Source organism: Gadus chalcogrammus, chromosome 9 (assembly GCF_026213295.1).
Source record: "Gadus chalcogrammus isolate NIFS_2021 chromosome 9, NIFS_Gcha_1.0, whole genome shotgun sequence".
Lineage (NCBI taxonomy): Eukaryota > Metazoa > Chordata > Actinopteri > Gadiformes > Gadidae > Gadus > Gadus chalcogrammus.
Genome location: NC_079420.1, coordinates 24,645,962 through 24,664,682, shown reverse-complemented (window position 1 = coordinate 24,664,682; position 18,721 = coordinate 24,645,962). Strand labels below are relative to the sequence as shown.

Sequence of the window (18,721 nt, the reverse complement as noted above, 5' to 3'; positions counted from 1 at the left end):
AGGACCCGAGGATCAACAGGACCAGAGGATCAACAGGACCAGAGGATCAACAGGACCAGAGGATCCAGGGACCAGAGGATCAACAGGACCAGAGGATCAACAAGACCAGAGGATCCAGGGACCAGAGGATCAACAGGACCAGAGGATCCAGGGACCAGAGGATCAACAGGACCAGAGGATCCAGGGACCAGAGGATCAACAGGACCAGAGGATCCAGGGATCAGAGGATCAACAGGACCAGAGGATCCAGGGACCAGAGGATCAACAGGACCAGAGGATCCAGGGACCAGAGGATCAACAGGACCAGAGGATCCAGGGACCAGAGGATCCAGGGACCAGAGGATCCAGGGACCAGAGGATCCACAGGACCAGAGGATCTCAACTGGACAAGTGTTGACCCAGGTACATGTTGGCATGGAGAACCAGAACGGGCCCCCACACTAATGACAAATCCATCGAGTGTTCTCCACAGGCCCATTAGCAACAGATAACCGTGCTCTATAGCCAGGTGTATAACGTACGGTATGTGTGCAGAGCAGACACTCACCAAACTGGATCCTAGTGCGGACCGCTCCCACTGGAACACTGTAAACCTTCTCCAGGTAGTTCTTCACATCACACTTGGTCATCCTGTCCAGGGGAGGGAGAGGGTTAGAGGTGTGTGTGTGTGTGTGTGTGTGTGTGTGTGTGTGTGTGTGTGTGTGTGTGTGTGTGTGTGTGTGTGTGTGTGTGTGTGTGTGTGTGTGTGTGTGTGTGTGTGTGTGTGTCTAGCCCGCACATTTTTACACATGCACTTCATTGAAACTGACACAACAATGAAAAAAAATTTTTTCACAATGCATCCTGTTATGGCTTGTTACCGAGAGAACCTTTCAATATCAACCCATTTCCACGCTTTTATTCTGAAAAGCAGGAAGCGGAGGAGAACGTCACTGGTGGTGATTCATCCAATTAGCTGTCTGGATGTATTGATTGCGCCCAATGAAACCCTACACAGGAAATGAGCCTGGCAACAATGCACCAGCTCAGCTAAAGCTAACCACTGGCATCTTGCTATTGATCGGTTCGGTCAGAGGAAGAAAGGCTTTTAACGGCTCAATCAATTTGTCCAATTGGATTACCCGGCTAGAGAGCACTTCCCAAATGCAATCGGACAAAGTGCACTATAGCGGCGTTACGGGCAAAAACCAGCTCCTCCAAAACGCTGTCTGCCCTGCCCGCTGATATGACTGACTAATGTAACACACTCCTGCTGCCTCTTTTGTCAATGGAAGTGGCCGCATCACTCGGGCCTCTGAACGGAAAGAGGAGTCAACTCCTCTCCATAGGTGAGAGGAGGCTCTTCTCCTCCCATGACCTCGCTCTGCTGCCCCTCTGAGGAGCTGATCTTCTCTGTAGAGGGACCACATCTGTCCCTGCCGCATCAAACCAGTATATTCTATGGATATTTATGAAGCACTTTCTAATACATTTTTGCTAACCTGAAATACCACAATAAGTATTTCATTTAAAACTAAATGCAAACATATATTTATAGAAATACAGTGATTAATAGGCTCCTTAAATAAGAATTGAATCAAGAGGATACCAAGATGGAGAGAAGATGGACAAGACCGCCGAGCACCGGTCCTGGGTGATATGTTACACAATTAAGAAAAAACACAACAATGGGCCTCTTCATGAATAATTTATATATTTTTATAAGTATATATATTTATAAAAATGCGTTGTTTTTTTTTAAACCTTAATTTTTGGTGCCACCCCCAGGTACTTGGTGCCCTACGCACTCTGCGTACTCTGCGTATTGGGAGCGGCGGCCCTGTTGCTCACTCAAACAAATTGACATTGGCGCACATGGATAATTTGCATACGTGCACAGGACTGGCTGGCTCCGCAAGGCAAATAATGGAACATATTTATCAATTTATCTAGGTCTACCTGTCCATCTATCTATCTAACAACGCGTGTGTTTAATGTGATGTATTTTGTGCATGCCCACTCAGACTTGTCTCCCTTGTTCTGTGTGGTCTTGTAGGCTACTGTCCTGTTTGAGCCGAATCACCTAAATGAATTCCCGACGATTTGTGTCGTTTGGTATTAATAAAGACTTGACAAGGCTATCTATCTAGACTATTTAATTTAAAATGATTCACCTCAGGCTCCTTGAATAATGGGGAATAGCGGGAATAGAGGGATAAAAGACAAGAGATCTATCCCTTGTAATTTATCCCTTGTCTTGTCGATAAGTTTGTGTATGTGACGATTTCAAAAACGTGTTTTGTTTAAAGCACGACTACACGCGATTGGTTGGTTAGATTGGTGGGATGGAGAGCAAATGAAAATGATTCCCGCTTAAATATGAATGATCTAGATGGCAAATATTTTCTATAAATACTCACGTTTATCATCACTTGGTATCAAAATCACTATGGATGTTGCATTTGAACACAAAACAGAAAACACAGCTGTCATTATCACTGTCACTGACAGCGATATATTGTATCACTTCTTATGACAAATGTACTTATTGCAAGTCGCTTTGGATAAAAGCCGGCTGTCTATCCTCAATTAAACTGCATTGAAGTGACACGTTTGTTCTGTGCATTATTAATTTGCATTATTATTGCATTATTATGCGTGCATTATTCCTTTGCACAACCGAACCTACTATTCCTTTGCACAAGGTATGTATTTTCAATATTTGAAAACGATATCGTCCAATTCAGAGCAAGGAAGATTAGTATGCTAGGATCTCGGTTAGCAGGCATGTATCGCACCTATTTTACAATAATCTCAATCGTTTCATTAACTCACACACCAGACCGACCAACCAACCAACCAACCACGCGTGACACCTCCGCCCAGGCCAGAGACTTTTTGTTGCGTTCTCTGAAATGAAAAAAGGCTCGGTTCGTACAGCGGGTGCCCAGTTACAGCCGCGATTCATTTTTCGGTCAACATTTTGTACAGTCAGTAGGAACCAAAAAAGTAGGTAGGACCAAAGTGCCGGTGTTCGGTGTACCCTGGGATCCATGCAAGCGAAGAGCGTCTACATTACGATTGGTTGTCAGTGTTTTGCCGCCGAAACGTGTCATAGTAATTTGCATAAAGTTCAGCAGTCTTCAACTTTTTTTGGTCGCTCTGGTCACTCACCATGGGCGTCAGTTTGGTTTGAAATGTGCTGGGGACAGAGACGCATTCGGAAGTCCATTTTCAGAAGTGCTGGGTACAATGAGGCGCACTATTTTTTCTCTCTTGAGTGCCGGTAATGAAAGGTTCTGAAAGACGGCGTACCCATGTAGCTTATTACTAAGGAATAAAATGTATACAAAATCTGTCTGGCACGTTTTATGAAGAAAACGTTTCCAAAAAGCATCGGACATATGACCCACTATGTTCTGCTCCATTTATCCAATGTTGACAACGTGACATGACATGGCTAAGCTAACAACATAAACAAGAGGAGCTAGGAAAGGAAATTAACTGCGTGTTTAAGTTCAGAAGGGCCAAACGTGTGGCTACACACAGCACTACAAAAGTTGTCAAGATTAGAAAAGAAAAAAATATTTGTTGCACAGCTGAACACTGTATCTCATCATGAGCTGGCTGTTCTCAATTCACGACACACATTCCATCAAAACTATCAAGCATTCTGACCAAAACGCATGCACTCCCCCCCCACAATTATGCCAGAATTCAAGCAAAGCAAGAATGACCAAAAGTAAATTTGTGTCAACAAGAGACTGACACCACGACTATCAATTTCAAGTTAAAACAGCCGACCCCTTAGTCGGCTGTCGACCCTAACCCTAGGGTTAGGGTATAACCCTAACCCTAACCCTAACCCCTTAGAGTGCAAAAAACACAAAAGACCTGCCACAGCAACAGCAAATCTTAAGCAATAAATATCGCTTCTTACCTTTATTTATGTGTCAGTGGTCTGCAGATGCATCCCGTGGTGTAGCCTACCACATCCATTTAGTTCAACAAGTTATCGTTCTGATACTGTCCATGGTACTAGCAACCTGCCCTGTTGCTTTTTGCCTATGTATTCAGGCTAAAATGACTTGATTGTCTGATGCCTCATCATCCCAGTCAAACAGTATTGGTATTATTAGTAATGGATAGTTGCCAAATCGAAAAAATATTTTTCCAATGTATTTGTTATCATTCGTGTTGGTCAGCAGAGAAATATTGGCCAAAGTCATCGACGTCGCTTAGCAACCGAATACGCTTGAGTTGAACGTTACGGTCATTCCCTCGGACGGCAAATGACACTCGGGATACCAACAGAATGCCATATGTGTTGGTAGGGGTGTAACGATACACGTATTTGTACCGAACCGTCACGGTACAGGCACCTCTGGGTGGTTACAGAGGTGGGCCGTGCGTCAATTTGGTGTATATACCGGTAATATGGCGAATGTAAAGGCTTGTTTTGCAATGCAGACTTTAAAACTTGAAGTCTGAGTTTCCTCCGGACCGTTTAGGCAAAGTACCATTTAGCCCCTTGAGCATTCTCAGTTCTCCGACGGGATGTCCGGTACGCAATGCAATTCGCCGCCCGATCGATCTTATATGTGGACTACAAACCATGTAAGCAGTGTTGTAAATAAACTTCCAAAGCTTTTCAAATCTTACTTGGTGTTTTCTCCTTAATGTGCAGAGTAAACAATGTACAAAGTAAATAAGGTGCAAAGTCAAACCGGAGAAGTGATTCCGGAAATTATTTTGTTAGAGGACCAATGACAGCCCTTGCCGTCTCCATTGCGTCGACGGATAGTTAAAAAATATTGGATGCGCACGTAAGCTACGGAGATATGGAGTCAGTTTCCTGCCATAATTCAAACCTGAAAAAAAAAGAATAACACGAATAACAGCCGACCCCTTAGTCAGTTTCCTGCCATAATTCAAACCTGAAAAAAAAAGAATGACACGAATAACAACGGGTTGATTTCGCGGTTGATTTTGATTTCCATTTTCTGGAACCAGAGTCTCATCTCCATAGGACGCGACTAGCAAGGACGAGTCCTAGCAAGGCTGCAGCCTTCACTTTGGGAAACAGCCATGGTTCCAGAAAATGGAAATCAAAATCAACCGCGAAAGTCGCTTGTTATTTGTGTCATCGGCAGAGCACTGTCAATCACGCACAGCCCGGTGAACGGCACATGTGATTGGAATGTACGTCAGCCGAGAGCAACCAATAGGTTTAGAGCTAAATGGTCCCGCCCCCAGGAACGTTTTCAGATTCGACTGTCAGGAGTTTCAAAACGAGTGGCGTCAGAACACTGCCAATATTCACGTGACTCAAAGCTTGCGCCTGTGTGGTCAAATCTCTGAAAAGTCGGTGCTGAAAAGTCAGTTCTGAAAAAATACGTTGTAATGTCGTTAACGTACACCTTTACAAGTTTTTAAAACTAAATATTCAACCTTTCAAAACGTATTTCTCAATGTATGAACACCTGTTTGCAGAATCCCATTTACAAGGTTTCAAAACCGGGCAACAATGAAATACACTGTTAGAACAGTGCCAGATTTGAAACTCTGCAAATGCGCTGGTGAAATTGTTTGAACTTTGAAAATGTGTTGGTGAAAATGATGAAGAAGATAAAATAGAACACAAAATCATGTTTACAGATGTTTGAATTTTAGTTTTAGTTTTTTTCAGGTTATAATCTCTTTTTTCAGTGTTGCAAAACCTTTATTACAAGGTGTTGAGTTTTCAAACCCAGACTTACAAGCCTTTGAAACTTTTTTTTTCAGGTTTGAATTATGGCAGGAAACTGACTCCATACGGAGAGGGTCTCCGACAGGCTCTCCGGCTACGGAGAGGGCTCTCAGTGTGTACGTACAGCACTTTTACATGCACACGCATTTGAAAAGGCACCATCAAGGTGTTACTATCACCGTTGATGTGAAAAAAAAAAAACGAGCTGTGCAAACCCAGCTCAAGACACTATTTCAACAATCCCTGTCTGGGAATTCCGAAATGCAAATGCTATAACCAAGTTTATTGGCGTTTTCATTGCTGCTGATCTACGGCCATTCTCCGTTGTTGACAACAAGCAGTTCTTTATTATTTTCCCCTTGACTATGAACCGTACCGTCCTGTACCGTACCCTGACTTCAATACCGAGGTATGTACCGAACCGTGACCCTAGTGTTGGGGAAGGTAGTGGAATGTGCATCACAGCAGCAGTTTCCTCAGAGGTTGTGATGAGAGGAGGGCATGCAGCACTTCACAAACACCAGAGAGACGGAGCGAGACAAAGTGCAGGGGCAGAGAGAGCGAGGGAGAGATTGTGGGGGACACAAAGGGAGGGAGAGAAAGACAGAATGAGAGAGGGACAGAGACAGAGAGGAGGACAGACAGAAAATAATTATAATAATAACAATAATAATATACTTTGTCAGACAGGTCTGACATTTGTTTTGCGTCCATTTAGTTGCTCCATTGTGACTTAACACATGCATGCAACATGAATTGTAAATTATGTACATTGTAGGGCATTACACCACACACCACAAACTGAAAACAGAAAATACAAACACATAGAAGACAAACATAAAACATAAAAGTCCCTTCAACTTCTCTTTGATCTAGAGATTGATTCAGTGTTGAACATGTGGATTGAATAATGCACCAAAGAGTGTTTCCGTAAGATCTTGTTAAACTTGGGTACTCTGAATCTGCACTTTGATGATAACAGTTTGTATTCTTTGTTTAAGACATGGCTACTGTTAGAGATGATGTTGTTAGCCAACCTTAACATGTTTTTAAAAAAGGGAAGGCAGAGAATGTAGAAGATAGAGAAGAGGGACAGAGTGGAGAGAGGGGGCTATACAAGGAAATGATTCCTAGAGAGCAGAGAGGAAGACTGGGCTGCTTCTGAAGTAGAGGAGGGAGAGCAGAGCGGGAGGGTTGCCAGGTGTCCGTGAAACCCCTCCAGGAGGAACCCCCCCTCCCTGATTAATGGCAGGAACAGGGTCTAAACCCCAAGTCTCGCTGGGCACTCCAATTATTCTGCTGCAGCACACACGCACAGGAAGCGATATAGGAAACAACAAACAAGCAATACACAAACTGTAGCTGACTGCAGCCGGCCCCGTTCTGTTGACGTACCGACGGGGAGAGCCAGGGTTCAACTGGCCGCGCATTTTCTCCTCTTCATTCTCAGGAGTGAGAACCGTTTGATGCCGGCCGCCGCCATTTTAAAGTAACCACATTAATCTGTACACTTATTGGGAGCAATAAAGGTATAGCTTGTGACTATTTAGGCCCAGAGCAGATCCAGATTTATTTAGGGTTCATATAGCCTGTCCCGACTTGTCGCTACATTTTTGGACATGCCTCCATGGGCTCAGGCGCAGGATGCAGGATTATCTTGCACAACTACACACACACATGCGTGTACACGCACACACACGTCTGAGTGCAAGCTAATGAATGTCAAAGCGGGAGAGCAGCACTTCAGCGAGACACACATGGGGGGAAAAAGTGCTCTGTACCTCCTCCTGTGGTACACAGCCCATCATCATCGTCAACATCATCATCCCCGCCAGGATAGATATCAGTCTGACCTGGAGCGGAAGACATTTCCCCCACTATCCTGCCCAGCAGAACGGCCCTAAGTGAGCGACCAGGATGAGGGTATACCTCTCTACCGTCTCCCCCACCAAGCAACTGGTGTAATTTATATAGAAACACGCATGAAGAGAGGCATTTGTCGCGGTAACGCAAGCCTGGGCCGCCACAGCAATACCGCCGAGGTGAAGGACAAGAGGAGGAGGCTGACGCAGAGGGAAGGCCACGGTGTCTGGGAGGGACTGTTACCAAGCAAGTTTGATCGTTTGAAACAAGACGCCCTGCCCTGCACATCCTGGTCAATACGTCTGGGCCCATGAGGTCAACGCTACTGAGTGGGAAGACCGAAGAGCCATCTAGGATGTCATCGATTCAACTAAATTAATCATATTGGATTGACCTCTTCTCTGATATAAAGAAGCATTGGGCAATGGCCGTCATCCCAAGAAACGGCCTGCCTGTGTGTGTGTGCGGATGAATGTGTGTGTTTGCGTACGTGTGTGTGTTGGTGCGTGCAGTGAGCAGGTCACCCTGAGTCAGGGAGAAGGATGAAGAGGTAATGTAGGTGAAAGGTGGAGATACAGACAAAAAAGAAAGCCATTAAGGAAAAGACAAAAGCTGCTTTGACGGTGAACAGAAGAGAGACGTATTCTTAGAGAGATTATGCCCTGGCACCTGTGTGTTCCCGTCACCGAGAGCTAAGCCAGTGGGAGTTGTATGGGTGGAGACCATCTCTCTCTCTCTCTCTCTCTCTCTCTCTCTCTCTCTCTCTCTCTCTCTCTCTCTCTCTCTCTCTCTCTCTCTCTCTCTCTCTCTCTCTCTCTCTCTCTCTCTCTCTCTCTCTCTCTCTCTCTCTCTCTCTCACACACACACACACACACACACACACACACACACACACACACACACACACACACACACACACACACACACACACACACACACACACACACACACACACACACACACACACACACACCCCCCCCCCCCCCCCCCCCCCCCTCAGGCCACATATCTCAGGGGGCGGGAGGATTGTTGTTTTAATAAGAGAAAAACGCGTTCCGACCGTTAGACCGGTAAGTTCGTGAGAAGAGAGAAGGTGTGTGAGCGGCGGACTAAAGGTTTGCATTAACCGCGTGGTTAAGTATCCCGTTAAACACGACACGCTAGCACGTCACTGCTGGGCATTCATTGCAGGGGCAGCAAACCATCCATCAGATAAAAAAAGGATGCACCAACGCATACATGAGTGTGCATGTATGGTGCACGCATGGGGTGCACGGAGGCATGCATGGAAGAAATAACATGTGTGCATGTATAGGGGTGCATGCAAACTACAAAATATATGGTATTCTTTACCAGGGGACCTCATGAATGCAGAAGTGAGCTCCACTGTGCCCTTCTTATGCCAATGGCATCCTACAACAAGCCTTGATGGATGTTATTAACAGTTTCCTTAACATTTCAGACAGCGGTGCGCGCCGCCCGTGCGCGCTGCCCGTGCAACATCAAAGCGCGTTGTGCCGGCACCTTAATGGTGAGAATGAAACGAGAGCGCGGCTCCTGACGCACATGAAGGGAAACAAAGAGGAGCCGCTCCTCATTGTCGGGGGAACGATACACACACCGCTCACCGCTCGCTGCTCCATTCACACCGACACAATGCAACGCGCACAACCCGTTCAGCCCTGGCCCCACCGCCATAACAGCCCACTTTGTCTGAGGGGCGGGGGGGTTAAGGCGTGAGGAACCTGAGAGGAAAGACAGGGGAGACGGCTGAGATTGGCGGCCTGATGTAACACATGTGAAGGATTGCACGGATTGTCCACACACACACACACACACACACACACACACACTTGAGTTACCTACAGGTAGCTCCACCTGAGACCACCACAGTGACCTCACTGGACATGGCTGGCGTGGTGTAGTGGTGGGACTCCCATTGGACCGTATAGTTAACTTACTACCAGTCGACGGCATTATGATACTAACATTACACCTTGAGAAATTACGCTTCTGCATATCAATATGGAAGGATTAAAATACATCAGATAACGGTGATAACAACATGACAAACAAAGGCCTCAGACAACTCTGAGACTGCTTTATCGTCAATAATCCAAAGCAAAAGCCAGAAAGAAGAGTCAGCAAGTAAACAAAATCCTCCTTCCTAAAATCGCTTTGACGGACAATGACAAAACAAGACACTTCTTGTACTTCTTCCTGCCATTCCCTCTCTGCCCGCGAGCATGACGCCCCGGGTCACACCACGCTCCACCAGCCTGGGCGCGCTGGGACCCTCAGAGAGTCCTAGCCCGTCCAGCTGAGGCCCTCAGAGAGTCCCAGCCCGACCAGGTGAGGCCCTAAGAGGGTCCTAGCCCGACCAGGTGAGGCCCTAAGAGGGTCCTAGCCCGACCAGGTGAGGCCCCAGGAACGGGCGTGTCCGCACACTGGGTATCACCGCACTGCCCAGGTGTTACAGCCCTGGAAAGGGCATGTCCACCCACTAGAGACCTCCCGGGAACACGGCCACCATCAGCGGAGGAATCGCTCCCTTGTTTTCATTGCTGATGATGATCGAGTTATGGTGGGTTGTTTTAACTGCAAGGCTTCCAATCAGATGCTCACCTTACTAGTCACACGTTGATGTTCATTGTCTGCCGACCGAACAATACGAGATAATATAAAAAAACTCAAATTTAGGTCGCTTTAACATGACTTTGTATTACTTATTTATATTATTGTGTGTGCGTGTGCATGTTGTGTGTGTGTGTATGTATGCGTTCATTATGGATACAAATACAAAATTGTCTAGTATTTGGAAACAAATTTAAATCAATTTATTTCTATGACTGCTGTATTATTATGTGGTATAGCCTAACCCATATGTGTAAGCAATTGTCTGTGTGCGTGTTTGAGACAGAGGAAGAGAGATGGATGGGGGGCAGAGCGATACGGTGAGTGGAAGAGAGGGAAGAGGGAGGGTGGCAAAAGAGCGGGGAAGCGTCAAGCGAGTGGGAGAGAGAGAGCGTGAGGTAAGAGAGAGAGAGCGTGAGGTAAGAGAGCGAGAGCGAGAGATCTCTTATGGTTGGTCCCAAGGTGGTCGAGGGACAAAGAGAACTCTTTGTGATTCCCACGTGAATGCTGTCATTACTGCTCCTCATTAACAGTTGTGCTGCACCTCCCCACCCCTCCCCACCCTAGCTCACCCCAGCCCATCCAACCCCACCCTTCCACAGCTACAACTACCGTACTTGCACCGGGACACAGGCCAGCTAGGTGCCTGCCTTCATGGGTCTTGACATTTCAGTGAGGGAAACAGGACATGGAGAACATACCACAGTTTGGGATCATTTCAAATGCTCAAGTCCACTTTCGTCTCAGATTACAAGGACGTTTACATATGCCGGTCCAACCTTATTGTAAACCTGGTTGCACGACTCATACCTTCAGTGGGGGAGGTGGAACACCCACTGGATGAATGAGTCCTGATGTTTTGGGGTTTGAGATAAGCAACCTTAATAAATTCAAATTGTATCAATGAATAGTGTGTAGTACCAAGTACAACTTCTTTGAAAAAGATAGAATGCCGCTGCCTTTGAATTATTTTCTTTTGCAGCAGACATTGCGTCATGCCATTCATAGTGCTGTAGGGATATAAAGTTGATCCCTTTTGCAAAACCTAATTCAGGCTATTGATGTGGTGAGGAGGATTCCAACCTTAAGAATACAGTGCTTATCAATCATCTGCGCACCTCTCCTGCCACTTTCATCAAAGACAACACACCCTTCCTCCCACACCCATTACTGCAGTGTGCACGCACACACACACACCAAGTGACAGCCCAACAACACGGATTGTCACACACACACACACACACACACACACACACACACACACACACACACACACACACACACACACACACACACACACACACACACACACACACACACACACACACACACACACACACACACACACACACACACACACACACACACACAATTGATAACAAATAACAGAATATTAGCAAATATATTACATACATTCTGTTGAGTCTTTGTCCCAGAGGAATAGCATGTTATTATTCAGAACATCTCACCTCCACTGCATCCAAATAATCAACCTGATCAACGTCCCCCAACCCAACATAGTTCTGGAGTCCTGAATATGAGAGCTACATTTGGGTTTATGTGGTGTTGTGATTCCCCCTGGTGGCATAGAGGCTTAACTACACTCCAATATTGGCAATTTAGAATGAAAGATGGATTTTTTACCACCTGGGGGGTATTCCATCAACCAAGCTAAGGGCAAAACCAGGCTTATTTCGCTTAGCCTCGCTACTTTAAGCTATAGTTGTGTTCCATCAACGTGACTCAAGGGAATCTCCGCTAAGTAACCATGGCAATTTATCCGACCAAATGAACCTGGTCGGTACCAGGCTAACTGTCAGGCTTACTTGAGCGGTGTTTCAGAGAAGTCCCATCTGTCGGAAACATGTGTACCATCAGAAGGTTCCGCCAAGCCTAGTCCTTACGATTTTGTCATAAATGTACATATATGAAGTACATATATGAACAGCCTATATTTTCACTAAGGGTCTAAGATTAAATGATGCAAATAAAACAATTAAATGAATCGCTATCTATTGCTATCGTGGATATTTTCTAAACACATTTTTAGACAAATTATGTATTCTATCAAAATTGGGAACCAGAAGTTGGGTGAGTGCCCTAGCATCTGCCCTGTAATACAGGCGACCCGAGTTCATGTCCTGGGCACTACATTGAATTCTTATTTTTGTAATTTCCTTTATATCAGAGAAATTAGGCCTAACAATTGACTTTATATAATAAATATGTCTTACAAAATCCCTAAAACCCAAATATAACTTCCAAAAACCCATGTTAAAGTAAATGTTAATATTAATGTTACTGACAAGCCTTTTTCACAATGACAAAGACATGGGAAATCGCAGCCACATAAATTCCATTCAGGTGAGTTTCTCGGCAGGCAGCTAAGAAAAGAACAATGGTCAGTCAATTTAGAATATTCGAAGAAATGGAAAATAAATTTAATCTTACTGTAATCCAGTAATCTTTCCTTATTCACTAATTAGAGGGGATTAAACCCTGGACGACCGGGTGCAAATCTGACACGTTACCTCAAGACTATCTCCCTGATTACGAATTTGCAGTCAATATTAAATTTAATTATGTTACGCTTAATACTACTTATTCATTCAAAGGATTGGCGATTTTATTGCCAGGCGGCCTCCCTGTTTTCATTAATGTTTACGGTGTTCCCTTTTTGAGTATGCTTGTATTCCTCATAGACCTCCACAAGCAGCTTCTGTTCGCCGCTGGAAAAGATCCCGCTCGGTCCTTTTCGGACATTTGATCCATGATTCGACATTCACGGTTCTGGGCTGGTTACATATCTCGTGAGCGTGCGTAATCCACGATAACGTAAGCCTGGCTTTAACTAACCTGAGCAAGTCGCGGCTGAACTGGGTTGATGGAACGGCTTTAGCCTCAAGTCGAAGTTGGCGTTAGTTCTAACCGGGCTTAATCAACTACGCGCCGCTTTCGTCAGCGACTTTGATTGAATACCCATCTGGTAACCTTCTGCCTATCTCAAGCACTGCAACACCGAAAATAATGCAGTAATATTTTGAAAGATTGCCGTCTCGAAACAGTATAGTAGCCTCTTTTGTAACTTTGTTCCATTTGATTAAAGGCTGCAACTGCGACTTCACGAGATAGTAATGTATAGCAGTATACAACTGGCATTAAACGTATAGGTCTAAATATACATGTTTAATAGTTGTACATATTATTTCAAGTACAACTATGAAATAACATGGGATAGGGAAACATGCAGGTCCAGTCAACGAAACTGTCAATGATGTTCCTCGACCATTCCTGATCATGGTGCCCACTTCCCACAGTGCATTCTGGTGCCATCTCCTCCCAAGACGCACATGTACACTGCCATCCAAATGGAACAAAAAATTAGATTCAATAGACCGGACCTTCTTCCATCGACCAATTGTCAAGTTCAGACGATTTGCCCATTGTAGGCCCTTTAGGCAGTGGACAGGGGTCAGACAGGGGTCAGACAGGCATCCGCCAGGTCTGCCGCTACGCAGTCAGCTGGGATGCACGGTGTTCTGACACCTGTCTAACAAGACAAGGTACTAAACCCTGCAGAGCAGGAACACCACTCAAGAACTGCCTCTGTGGAGAGGACCCAGGCGTCACATCTGACCCTTGGCAAATCCCATCCTTACGGTTGCCCATTTTATCTGCCACCAACACATCAATTTTAAGAGCTGAGGGTTCACTTTACGGCTAATTTATCCCAGGGCTTGATAGATGCCAACGTAACAAGATGATCAATGTTGTTCCCTTCCCCTGTCATTGGTTCTAATGTTGTGGCTGTCTTTTCCCACACTTAACTGATGGACAGCAGGCAGCAGGCCGCAGAACTGAAAGATGGCCTTAAAGATGTTATAGTTTAATTTAGAACTCACTCCATGGGGATGCGGAACTGGACGGTGTCTGAGGGCTGCTCCCGGCCGGGCCGCACCAGGGTCAGGGCCCAGTTGGGTCTGAAGAGCCGCAGCTGGGGGTTTCCGAGCTGGTAGAGAGGGTATCTGTGATGGGGACAGAGAGGAGGGGACGGGGGTCACTAGGTACGGAGGTGCAGAGAACAAAGATAAACTGGGGAACCAATTAAAAAACACTTGGCTGTACATTTAATGATGTTTTCACATCATAGTATTCATAACCCAAAAAACATATTTAGGATTAGTAGTTTGTGGATTAAAGAGAAGGGATGCACTCTTCTGTCATCTGTTTATTTGTATATTGCGATAGTACTATGAGTGCTATGAACCAGATACTGAGTTTTTTCAATGTGTTAACGTTCGTCTTTAGACAAGATTACACCACTCTGTTCCAAGCCTCTGCAATAGCCAATGACTGAAACCCCTTTTAACATACGTAAACAGCCTGGCTAGAGTATTAAATAAAATAATACCTCGGGGCTTACATTAGTTTCTTTGCTGCCATGGCTGCGGTAGACGTTGGGATTCTTGTATTCAAGTTGTTTTGAAGGTCTAGTTGATATGATCCATGTGCATTGAAGTGTTTCCGGGTACAACGTGTGCGCAAGCGCATTCGTGGCTTGCCTTAATAGCTGCGTTCAAACAACTCGGAAATATAGAAACAACAGTTCCGGGGGCTGCCGTCTAATAGTATTATCTGATTCGGAATCTTCCTTATTGATTGAAATGACTCAAAAGTAACTGGTTAACAGCTCTGAAAATAGCTATTTGAATCCGCTAAATGATAAGGAAAGGTGCTTTAATGCTTCCTTTCTCTCCTTAAACATAGGGTAAACTGGACCAACCTTTACCCAAGGAGATGATGCGGTCCCACAGCTCCTCAAGGGGGGCTTGCTTCAGGAAAATTAAAGATCAACATGACCAACTATTATTTTCATATAATCATACTACTTGGGATTCATACCTATGTACTGCATATGAGTGGTATGTGAAAGGAGTTGGAGCGGGAGTGACCATTCTCAATGTCCATTTATTTAACCATTTATTTAATCTTTTGTGATTAGTAGCCTTCATTACATTTCTATTTCCATTTCAATCTCAGCCTTAGTTATGAAGTCCTGTTGTTCACTGGGTTCTCCACGTGTGTCAGCTATGTAAGTGAATCTGTGCAATCGGATATTGAAAAAAAAGCACTCTAAGCACTGAATATTTATGCATTGAAATGACGTCTCTGGATTTTTTTGCATCTGAATTTAACCCTTACATTCAAAATAAATTATTCAACAATGCCCACTGTGGAACAAGAGCGCAGAACCAACATTATTGCGCAACTGTGCCCGACAGCAACCTGCTTTTAATTTGTCATCCTCATATATGTATCGTGTCACTCCGTGTCACTCGGTGACATGATATTTTGAATTGTTTAACATTGAAAAATAAAGCTGAAAATGTTAAATTCAGCGGCAAAAAATCCAGGTATGTTATTTCAATGCATGAGTATTCAGTGCTTAGAATTCAATGGCTTTTCCTTTTCAAAATCCAATGGCACAGATTTATTTCCATATCAGCCAGTTGAAACAACGCGCACGTAGCGAAACCTGAGTCGCGCCTTTAGTGGAGTCTCCTGAACATTGTGGTATTTGCAGACCCCAGGAGTGCAAATAGGCAAGGCAAGGCAACTTTATTTATATAGCACTTTTCATACACAAGGCAGACTCAAAGTGCTTCACATATAAACATTGTCATACAATTAAATAAAATAATAGATAAGTAAAAGAAAAACATATGCAAAGAAATGGGTAAAATAGGAAGTTAAAAAGGCATTTTAGTATTAAAATAGAAAATAAAGGCAAAGTTATTTTTAGAAAGTGCAATGTATTTAAGATTTAGCAGAAAGCTATAGCAAACATAAAAGCTTTCAGTCTTGTTTTAAAGGTGCTCAGAGTTGGGGCAAGCTTTAAATCCTCTGGGAGTTTATTCCAGCTATTTGTTGCATAGTAACTAAATCCTGCTTTCCCATGTTTTGTGTTTACTCTGGGGATAATTAACAGATTGGTCTCAGAGCTTCTTAGTGTTCTAGAAGGCTGATGTAGTGGAAGCATATCAGTTAAATATTTTGGGCCTAAACCATGTAGGGATTTATAGGTTAGCAACATGATTTTAAAATCAATTCTCTGACCTACAGGAAGCCAATGTAACGATTTCAGAATTGGTGTAATATGATCAAATTTTTTGGTATTTGTTAGAACTCTAGCAGCAGCATTCTGAACAAGCTGAAGCTTCCTCAGAGTTTGTTTTGGGAGACCTGTAAGGAGACCATTGCAGTAATCAAGCTTACTAGTGATAAAGGCATGTACAAGTTTTTGTAAGTCTTCGGTGGACATGAGCCCTCTAAGTCTTGATACATTTTTAAGGTGATAATATGCTGATTTTGTAACTGATTTGATGTGACTGTCGAAATGTAAATCTGAATCCATGATAACCCCTAGATTTCTGGCTTTGATTGAGGTTTTCAGGGACAGAGAGTGAAGGTGTTGGGTTACTTTAAGCCTTTCCATTTTAGAACCAAATACAATTATCTCTGTTTTGTCCTCATTTAGTTGAAGGAAATTTCGGCACATCCATTCTTTCACTTGCTCAATGCACTGGCACAGCAGATCTATGGGCCGATAGTCATTTGGTGATAGCGATACATAGATTTGCGTGTCATCAGCATAGCAATGATGGTCAATATTGTTATTTTGCATGATTTGCCCTAGTGGGAGCATGTAGATGTTGAATAAAGAGGGTCCTAAGATTGAACCTTGTGGGACTCCACATGTCACGTTGGTTGATTCTGACACAAAGTCGCCAATGGAAACAAAGTAGTTCCTATTTTGTAGGTAGGTACTGAACCAATTTAAGACGGTGCCTGAAAGCCCCACCCAGTTTTCTAACCTGTCCAGAAGTAATGTATGGTCTAAAGTGTCGAATGCAGCACTGAGGTCAAGTAGCATTAGTATTGAGGTTTTGCCAGAGTCTGTGTTAAGACGGATGTCGTTTACAACTTTAATAAGGGCGGTCTCAGTGCTGTGCAGGGGTCGAAATCCTGATTGGAAGGTGTCATAGCAACCAGTTGATGCCAGGAAGTGATTAAGTTGCTGGAGGACAACTTTCTCAAAGATTTTACTTATGAAGGGTAGATTTGATATTGGTCTGTAGTTGTTAATAATAGAGACATCTAGGCTCTGCTTTTTTAAAAGGGGTTTAATAACTGCAGTTTTCAAAGCTTTTGGGAAATGGCCTGACTGGAGAGAGTTGTTAACTATCTGCAATATGTCTACTACTAGGCAGTCGAAAACATTCTTAAAGAGGTTGGTAGGTATAGTATCAAGGCAACAGGTGGATGGCTTTAGTTGTGTCACAGTTTCCACAAGATTTTGAGAGTCTATAACATTAAAGCATGCCATCCTTGCCACATTATTTTTGCCTGAACAGGGTAGTAGTCCAACATTTTTGTTTGAAGTGGAGATATTGATGGCGTGTCTGATACCTTCAATTTTATCAATATAAAAAGCTGCAAACTCATTGCATTTCTGCGTGGAATGGAGATCAGGTGGAATTTCTGTTGGGGGGTTGGTCAGTCTGTCAACAGTTGCAAATAGGGTTTTTGCATTGTTAGTGTTGGTTTTAATGATATTGGAGAAAAATGTTTCTCTAGCATTTTTTAAGTCTAAATTGTAGGCACGGAGGCTCTCTTTATAGATATCATGGTGAATATGAAGTTTTGTTTTACGCCAGATGCGTTCAACCTTCCTGCATTATTTTTTCTGTGCTGTTACAGAAGCAGCTTTTCTCCAGGGTGCCTTCTGCTTTCCAGAAATAGTTTTAACCTTATAAGGTGCAATGACATCTATGACTTTCAAAATTTTCAAATTAAAGTTTTCTACAAGATCATCAGCAGAACATGGGTTTAGAGGTGGTAGCAAGGAGATGGCCTTTTTAAAAAGTACATTAGAATCTTCATTGATATACCGTTTTTTGACAGTGTTTGCTTTTGTCTGTATGTCGGGAATGAAAGATATGTTAAAGAAAACACAAAATTGGTCAGACAAGGAAGGATCAGTCACAGAGAGATCAGAAACATTGAGGCCCTTTGTGATAACCAGGTCTAGAGTGTGCCCCTTAAAATGAGTAGCCTCTTTCACATGTTGAGACAGTTCAAATGTGTCCAAAATGGTAAAAAGTTTTTTTGCACACTTGTCATTCAAATCATCAGTATGAAAATTGAAGTCACCGGTTATAACTAGACAGTCAAATTCTGTGGAGATGCTAGACAATAATTCTGTGAAGTCATCGAAAAAATGTGCAGAATATGTGGGTGGCCTGTAAATAATTAATAGGAGAACTCTGGGGGAGCATTTCAATACAGCACTAAGGTATTCGAACGATGGAGAATCACCAAATAAAATCTGTTTCCCCTGAAATACATTTTTAAATATAGCAGCAACCCCTCCACCTCTTTTTCCAGATCTACATGCATCAAAAAAGTTATAGTTGGGAGGAGCTGTCTCTATCA

General features: G+C 43.8%; 1 protein-coding gene across 1 annotated transcript in view; it reads right to left on the bottom strand.

The window, feature by feature from the left end:
• The window catches only part of mrpl23 (mitochondrial ribosomal protein L23), a 94,234-nt gene extending 79,486 nt beyond the window's left edge, over positions 1–14,748 (bottom strand). The window contains exons 1-3 of the mRNA XM_056599069.1: positions 14,649–14,748; positions 14,128–14,250; positions 548–630 (exon numbers count right to left, since the gene is read on the bottom strand). Coding sequence (XP_056455044.1) covers positions 548–630; positions 14,128–14,250; positions 14,649–14,668 — 226 coding nt within the window. The 5' untranslated portion in view covers positions 14,669–14,748. The remainder of the gene's footprint in view (positions 1–547; positions 631–14,127; positions 14,251–14,648) is intronic.
• Between the last annotated feature and the right edge of the window lie 3,973 nt (positions 14,749–18,721).